General features: G+C 44.4%; 1 protein-coding gene across 1 annotated transcript; it reads left to right on the top strand.

The window, feature by feature from the left end:
• The first annotated feature begins 67 nt into the window (after positions 1 to 67).
• On the top strand, positions 68 to 436 carry PRR15 (proline rich 15). The gene has a single exon (XM_068405579.1). The coding sequence runs from the start codon at positions 68 to 70 to the stop codon at positions 434 to 436; it is 369 nt and encodes a 122-aa protein (XP_068261680.1).
• Positions 437 to 9,160: the final 8,724 nt, after the last annotated feature.

The following is a 9,160-nucleotide window of genomic DNA, read 5'->3' as shown; positions in this document are numbered from 1 at the left end:
GGCGGGGTGGAGGTGTGCCCGGCTGCCAGCCCGCCCTCCCTCTCTTCCCCCCGCGCAGGAGCCCGACATGGCGGACAGCGCCGCGGCCACCGCCGCTCCCCGCGCCGGCGTGAAGGGCGGCTCGGCGGGGCCCTGGTGGAAGTCGCTGACCAGCAAGAAGAAGCACAAGGAAGCGGCGGCCGCCCCGCCGCCCCCCTCCGCCGCCAGCGAGGCCCCCGCCGCCCCCCCCAGCCCCGGCGGCCGGGAGGAGCAGACGCCCCACTTCGGCAGCGGCGAGGCCGCGGGGGCGGGCGGCGGCAACCGCCGAAGCCTCCGCATCTCCCACTCGGGCCGCTTCAAGGAGAGGCGGAAGGTGCGCACCTCGCTGCTGACCGACAGCCCCGAGGTCTTCGACGGCGGCGGCGCCACGGGCCATGCCGCCCGAGGGGGCGAGTAGCCCAGGAGGGCTTTGGCTCCGGAGCCGCGGCCCTGTAAGGAGCCGCCACTGCACCGGTGGCTGGAGCACCAGCAGGACAGGCAGCCAGAGCTTGTGGCTGCCCCACAGCTGGGGTTGGCCTCGCTTGGCCCTGTGGGTGACATGGAGGTGCGTGGCAGCGGCCTCCCCAGCCCTGACTGGACACTACCAGGAGCCCAGCACCTCCACCAGATGTGTGAATCGTGTGCTGTGTTACATGAACATCATCAAGACCGAACCCCCAGATGACGAGACTATGTGTTTGTCTTAACGAAATAACACCAATAAACACCCCACTCCCTGTACTGTGGTGAGCGGACTCAAAGGTGCTATCCCAGGGCCGACGCTGAGGTCTCTGTACCTTCCCCCAGCCCTTGCAAGGAGCCAACGTGCTGACTTCTCAGGCCTGTGACCCAGCTCCTCTTGGCTCTCTGGCCGAGAAGGTGCTTTGCTGCTCTCATCTCACATGCTGCCTTACCGAAGGAAGCGGGGAACAAAGTGCTCTTACCTAATTTCAGGGCTGAGGACCTCCGGCCATGCTGTATGTGCTCCTGCCCTGCCGTTAGCAGGCATGCCGTGAACCCATCCTCCTTCCTCTGCGGGGGTCAAAAAAGAGGTGTTGTGAGGGGCAGGCACTTGCATTCACCTGTGCCCCTCATATTGCGTTTAAATATGTAAAAGGCAGGACCATGCTGGTTTTCTCCCTCTTCTTACTGTGCAACGATAAGCAGGTGTTTCAGAGGCTGGTCTCCCGTAGCTGTGTTATAGAGGGAGGCTGGTCATTGTCTAGCAATTCATGCTGTTTACCCAGAGAACACATAATTTTTGCATAATTGGTGATAACTGGCATAATGAAGCTCTGATGAAGAAATTGTATGATAAAATGTAAATACTCTTTTGGGAGAGGAGACTAGCCCTGGAGAGCACAGGCAGGGCTGTACTCCTAATGTGGAAATAGGCTTGGGCACCACTGGAAGTGTTCTTTACTGTTTACTGTGTCCGAGGCTTGTGAAGCACGGTTAAAGATTCCCAGGATTTCTTTTGATAGCAAGATATTGTACTCTAACTCGGGCAGCTATCAGCTCCCTCTAACAGCTCCTGGATTTTTGGACAAAGTAAACTATAAGCCAGATTTGTACTGGTGGTGTGCCTTACAGAGCAAACTCGGCTAAAAACACTCAGCAATTACACATTTCTTGATAGTAGATGATGTAGCAACAACCGATTTATTTATTTTAAATGCATTTGCAATATACTTTATACTGTTGAAATGGTTTTAGACTTTTTCTGAATGTGAGATAAGATTTACATAGTGGCAGGGACTGAAAATTATTTCCTAGCAGTCAAGTGTTATGCAGTTATGATTTTGTTTGGTTGTAACTAATGATTTAAGGTCAATTAAAAATAAAAAATGGCCTGAAAGGAAACAAGAGATGAGAACTGAATTCTGGGTGAAAATAAGGATTAAACCAGTCACTGACAATCACTGAAATGATGCAGTAGCTGCTGGGCAAGTGCCCCATGGTTCAATGTGCATAATAATGTGTAATGAACTTTGAAATCTCCTGTGCGATATACTCAAGACAACCTAGCTGGCTTTGGTACTTCCTGGTCCTTCACTCAGCTACTCCTTCAGACTCTGAAACCCAAGGACAAAGGGACTGGACCATCAAATCTATTTCCATAAAAGCTTTTTTCCACCAATGCGCAGACATACGCTTTTAAAATTTCATTTAGTAAAACTACAAGGTACTGGTTTTGGGCTGCATTTTTATGTTCCTGACTACATGCTGACCAAGCAAAGAGCTGGGGGGGTTGTGGGGGAAGCTCTTAAAAGTTCCTTCTCAGAGATGCTTTTCTTATGTGGAGTGTCTTCAGTCAAGGGGCATCTGAAATCCTTCTGTTGAGAAGAAGCAACTGGAGCAAACCCAGCCGCAGACAAAGGGGTGTGAGAGAGAAGGAGCAAAGTTTAAAAGCTGGGAACGGAGAGACGGATGAGGAAGAACCGTACTTCAGCTACAGTTAGCCCGGGGCAGGGGGAAAGGAGGCAGAAAGTAGTGGCTTTGCTGCCAGCATTGTCATACTACCTTTGGAAGGCAACATGTTTGTATTTGTTACAGGCAAAAAAAGTCTGCCTGTATTTATGTATTCTAGGGCCAAAAACCCCCTTTTTTCTATGTGTGTCCAAAATGGAAGAACAAGTAAGTAGATATTGCATTGCTGCGTTTCTTACTCCTACGTCTGGTTTAGTGTGAGCTCTGTGAGGGTCAGATCCTCAGAACTGTCTGGAGTGTGCAGACTAATATTTTATACATCTCATGCAGATGCTTTTCTGCATTTTTAATCCTTACACTGCTGTGAAAATAGTTTCCTCTGTTCTGTACCTGTGAGCTACCTCTTTCTACAGTGAACCTCGATTTGCTCTTTAGAAATGTCTCAGGTTTATTAGCTGCAAGTCTTTACTTAGGCACAAGATACCTACCAATTTGGGTTTTATTTGAGAAGCAGCTTGGTATGCTGTTTGGATGGCTGCTGTTAAGATTTGATATCAATACTGGTTAGTATGTGACTAAATATTAGCCATGTCTTAATCCTTGTGTATGGCACTTTCAGCTTGGAAATTTAGTCAGAATGCGAAGTCAATAAGTGCACAGAAAATGACTCGCTCGCAGCCATCCTCCATCTTTATCCTGACCTTGAGCCGTGGGAAGGAGACGTAATTCTATCTTCCTGCTCAGTCAAATCCTTGCTTCAATGAATTTGATAGCAGCCGCTGAAAAACTAGATCCATGAGAAAACGGGCTGACTGCCTCGTCTCACTTTCCCCACCCTGTGTGCAAGGGCCACGCAGCGATATCTTTACATTGGCGCTGACCTGTGTACCACAGCGAGGAGGGAGAAGCCCCGTTGGCCATAACCAACTTGTACTGCAGAAATAGTCCTCTTTGTTTCTCAGTCTGAGCATCAGATAAAGCTTTAAGTCATCTATACACATGTAAGTGAATTAAGCCAATACAGAAAAAGACGGCATTTTATGGAGCATCTGAATTATTTTTTTTAACCCTTGAAGTGGACAAAGTTCGACCTTTCTTTTGTACTGGAGAATACTTGCTTAGTTGTAACAATAGTGCATTTCTGTGCATTGAATTATTAAACAGCTGTCAGCATTCTTAATATAGGTATTTTCCTCATCTCCTTCATAAAGATCATGCATCAGAAAGTAAGTTTAGGAAGTAGGGCAGCTGAGAAAGTAGTTGCTGTTTGTTTTTAAAAGCAAGCAGTGACATATTGACAAAATAAACGGAAATAAGCAGATGAGGTTCAACCTCAGCTACGTCAGTTGCAGTGCAATTTTCTTAATATTATTCCAGATACTACTAAGGATTGCAGGTTTGGGGCAAAAAATAAATATTTAGTAAATAGAGTGAACTTTTCAAATAAACTTGCAAAGTATATGCCTGCTTATTCCTGCTCTTGCCAAAACTAAAAATAAATCTCTGAGTGGCTGCCTGGTGAATCATTCCCTGCTATTGTAGGCTGGTCAGTCTGGACCTCAACAAAGATTATAGGGAGCACCTGCAGAAAATGATCCTAAATTGGAAACACTGGAATAAATGCCTTAAAAGTCTCAAGACTTTTAACCTCAGATGTTATGTCAGGGTATGACTAAACTGAACTGAAAGAATGGAGGGGGGACTTTACTGTTTTGGGGAGGAGAGGGGTCTTCACTGGTTTTTGGGTTTTTTGGTTCTTTGTTTTGTTTTGTTTTGTTTTTAAGTTCTGTCATCACTGTAGTGCAACCAATGATAATTTTATATTTGAAATATCAAGTCTCTTGTCGATTAACAAGATCACCTCATATGAGGGCTAAAATCTGAAGGACAGAACTCCCAGCCTTGGCCTAGTCAGCGCAGCTGGATGCTTCACGTTGAAGTCCATGTTTAATTTAGCTCACTCAAACATCTGATTTCTAATTGGAAGACAAGCTGTTTCAAGTGCAGGTACAAACTGGAAGCTCATTTTGCTGCCTTTTGGGATCCTATCTGGTAGGGCAAAAGAAAGAAACCCAAACCTGGTGTTTTCTAAGATGTCTTTTAAAAGCTGGGGGGAGAGAGGGTTGGTTATAGAATGATATTTGAGACCATATATTTACACCATTTTGAAAAACAAACCTTTCCCCTTCATCACTAATTTATTGTAAATAAGATGGGAGACCTGCTGTCTGTGATTTTTCATTTCAGAATAAAACAAAAGGGATAAAGTTGCTCAATTTTATAGACGCCAGAAGTAGTGAAGTAGTTTCTCTTTATCTGTTTTGTCTTTAATAACACATCTGAAATTCACAAATAGCTCTAAGAAGCAGTATTTGGATGTAGTCTTCAACTAAAGCATATTGATTAGCAGCTGCGGCTTACAAATTTGATTGATGGCCCCTTTTACCTAGATAAAGCAATATAACGTCAGATAATACGTGTTTGGGGGATAGCAAACAGCTTTCCGTGATAGCTGTAAGGCATGATTTTAAATGAAAAATTTACTCTGGTGAGTAATCCTCATCAGATCTAAACGTCACGTTTCATGTGAGTAAAAATGAGTTAGAACGTTTTTTCAGGGTATTATTAGTTACCAGGCTATCAGATGTTTTGGGATGTGTGAAATAGGCTTGATTCTCGGACGCAAGCCTTTCTGTGCCATGAATCTTCTGCAGCCTGTTTGCAATGCCTCAGGTCTTTCCCCCGATACAAAGTTGCCATTTATCGTGGTAGTTCCTTTTACACTAAGGAGGTAAAAAGCATGATCCTCTGCGTTACTGAAAATAAGAACCATACCTACGTATATCTGTTGAAATGAAAAATCAGAGGTACCGTGCATGCTTGAACTTTGGTGGCTCACTTGTTTTTTTCTTTTCACTGCTGACTTCAGTCTATTTTGCTTTCCAGGTCGTTGTTTTATTCTCAGCCTGTAAATGTTTGAGCAGATAAACTGTCCACTCATCTCACAAGAATTGCTCAGTGACAGGATACTGGGCAGCACTTCAGCGGCCAAGGGAAAAGGAAAAGTTGTAACAGATCTGTTTCTGCATCTGCTTCTGGGCACGTTACCTCTCAATTTTATGAACAAGTCTTGATTCTGGAAATGCAACTACCTGAGAAACAGAAGGAGCCTCATAGTCTGCACATCCTTGCTTGTGTTTATCTTGGCATGTGCTTTCAGTGACAGAAGTTTCCAAAAATCAGAGTTGGTTTACCTGCCCTGTTTAACATCATTGGGTTCAGGACTAGCCACATGGTGTAAACTTGAAAGAGAAATCCTGCCAACAGTACTTCCTAGAAATGCTGTAGCTCAGACCACTGCGAGGAGGAGGAGAAAACACATATTTTCTTAGAATCATTTTCTGGCTTCTCTTTTTTTGGGTTCTTTTCTTGGCATACCAATGTCATTGCAGTCTCCTTGCTGGACCCTAAATCAGCTAGAGAAGTAGAATTTATGAAATAGGCAGATGTACAGAATAGACAAAGACAGCATTTTGCAATGGCTTTCTCTTGAGGAAGAGACAAACCAACGACTAGACATTACACTGGGCATTTAAAGGTGGTTTAATTCTTCCTGCAAGGCCAGGAAGCTATGGTTTGTTCCTGGCTCAGTTCTTAACTGGCTAACGGTAGATACGAAAATGCCTCTAGGTAACATATTAGCTATCGCGGGTGTTAATTAACATCTGCTGAATTGCATCTGAAATGGAAAACGGTGAGAAAGTGAGGAATCACATTGCGGCTTTGGAAAGCTGAGGTCCCATTTTAAATCATCAGTTCAAGCACGTAAAATATTATTGTTATAGACAGCTATTCTTCTTTAATTCATACCTTTTTATTTTTCTGCTATAATAATTTACCATACAGTTACCTTTTTAATGAGTAATCTTATTCACTATATATTACCTCTCTAGTTTTATTTATTGTTTTTCTCTTTTTTCTGCTGGAACAGAAATTTGGCCAGGCTTGTCCCCTGCAAAACATTTCCACAAAATATGAAGATATTCCTATGAACTATGCCTACACCTAAACTCAAATTAATAACAATACCTTGCAGTTGTGGAGCACTCTGGAGAAGGGAGCTCACCACTGAAGACTGATCCTTTCATCTTCCTGAAAAAAAAACATGCATCATCCCTACTTTAAAGAAAGGAAATTCAAGATACAGGGCTACAGTAAAGCTCATAAGTACCTAAACAGACTGACACATCTACTCCGAGACCAGAAATCATGCTATGCCAAAACTGCCTAAGAAAACCAAGCTGTAATAAGTGGTGGCAAGAGGTTCAAATGGGCTTTCTGAAGTTTTAGATCCCTGAGAGGAACCTTCAGATATGTGGGAGTTTTAGCATCACTTAAACTTACCCGTCATTGCATAGCTACCTCCAGGACAGTTACTGATGCCGTGCATTGCAAACTATGGCTGCAACTTTAACGAGAACCATGGAGCCAGGCAGAAGTGGATTGTAGTTGTATTTGTGGCAGTGGCATCCCGTGGCATTCCTGTAAAGGAAAAACAATTTAGTTCTAACCGAAGATGTGTATTTAAACTAGTGTAGTTGTGTGAGTGTGTATCTCCCCTTGCCCAGCTGCAGATTTCCAGTGTAGTCAAAGGGTCACATTGACAAAAGCATTGAGGTGTCTGATTCCACTTGCTTCAATGGTGTCTCGGTACCTTTGTGGATCTAAGCCTCAGTAAAACCTCATAGAAAAGGAAGCGTAGTTACTCCAAACTGTCAAATTTGCACTAAGATGAGGAAGTTAAAAAGGTAAATTCCTAGTTTATTTACCAAGGCAAATAGAGTTAACAATGCAAAAGAGCCGCCTAATAACACATGTATTTTTTATTCTGTATTTTCAGTTGTTTGTGCTGAAGCAGTATAGCTCCTTTCTCCCCTCCTCCCTGGTATATTCTTGCCTTTCAGCTGCTATTTGATCTTTTCCAGTCTTGACTCGAAAATCATTCCTTACAGAACCTCTCAGTGTAGCATTTCGGCACAGCCATTGTTCTTTTGTCCTCTGCCTGTAGATCAGCTTTTACTGCTAAACAGCTTCTTTATAAAGCCCAGTGAAATCTCTTGTGCTTTTTGTCTGTGTTGAGAACAAGACCAAAGGTTGTTCTAAGACCATACAAGACCATAGCTCTAAGTCCTGAAGTGTGCGGGCCACCCCCCTCCCTCCTTGCGTTTTGGTGTTAGTTACTGCTTTGGCCTTTCTTTACCTGTTTCGCTTTGCCAGCCAGGATGGGGCACACCCTCACCCAGCACAATACAAACCCATTTAATTAAGAGCTATTCAAGCTCTTTTTTTAAAATGTTTTCTTCAACAAACGCCCGTGTTAAGCAGCAGTCATACGACACCTTTCCCAAGTCTACAATCCAGAGTAGTAACCAGCAACAGAATTTTAACTCGCTTTTGGATCAGAACCGTCACCGTAAAGGTCCACAGCTTGTTCCCAAGGCTGGGGAAAGGTCACTTGCCAAGGCTTTGCTGGTCCCTTCTGGCATTTGCATGCTCTATAACAGTTTCTAGAAGTGATACCAAGAAGTGTCTGCTATTTGGGGAGAGGCAAAAATGGCAGTACAAATTGGGCTTCGTGAGACTTATGCACACAAATGCCCAGTGTGCACTGGCAAATGGGGTATTTTCAGGACATATGTGACACCCAGCCTTTAGTATCTGCGTGTAAGACGCCACCTGTCAGTATGTGTGAAGGATTTGCATTTAGGCATGGACCTGTGCAAATCAACATAGGCTATTACACGCAGGAAGCATTTTGAAAATGTCGTCCTTCCCGTCTTGCTTGGGGATTGTAGCATCGTCTGGAGCGTCCATGCACGCCCCGCGTGACTCCTCAGTGGCACTGTACCTGAGAAGGCTCTGAGTCTATCACCACACCTCTCCTAGAGCACCTTGGTAGTCCCTCAAGAGGAAACAGGGCTTGCTCAACTGGCAAAATTGGAAGTAAAAGGTACTACTGGAGGAGCTAATGCCACAGGGATCCTGGAGGAGCCTGTCTTAATTACTCTTCCTTGCCAAATCAAAGCTGCTCTTGCTTTGGCTTGTGGGAGCTGTGTTGCTGCTGCCTATTGCTGTGACAGCTCCCCCACCTGCTTCCATCTGCCTTTAAGTAGCATGGTAATATCATTTGGATATGTTTGACAGATCTGAGAAGGGGTGTGGTTCACTAAAGGCTTGACTAAAGAACTGGGAAAGGAGCCATTTTTTTGTGATAAAATAAAGCTAAATTTATGGGCAGGGATCTCCCTGTCTAAGGTCCATATCTGTTTGCAAACACACCCATGAAATTCTTGTGACTGAGAGTTGCAGGGTCTTATCTGAAGATGCGGCTGACTATGGGGGACTGATCTAGGTGCCCTTTCACTCCAGTAGGAAGCAGTGCATGCTCTGAGGGACCTTACACCTGAGACTCGTTAGCCTCACTAATGGATCAGAACCCAATGTGTAGGAAATATGCAGACTTTTCACTCCCATAATTGGTTTAAGAAACGCACATTGACAATTCACTTTTGTGCTGATGGCAATGTAACATCACTGTGCCATTTTGAACAGTCTTGCTTGTGGTGTTTGCTCGTTAGGCCAGCTAATTGCTCTCTGCTTTGGACAACTGCTCTGTTACTCTGTGCTGTTAATCTTCACTCTGAATCTGCCC

Source organism: Nyctibius grandis, chromosome 7, assembly GCF_013368605.1.
Source record: "Nyctibius grandis isolate bNycGra1 chromosome 7, bNycGra1.pri, whole genome shotgun sequence".
Taxonomy (NCBI): domain Eukaryota; kingdom Metazoa; phylum Chordata; class Aves; order Nyctibiiformes; family Nyctibiidae; genus Nyctibius; species Nyctibius grandis.
This window is presented reverse-complemented; position numbering and strand designations above follow the sequence as displayed.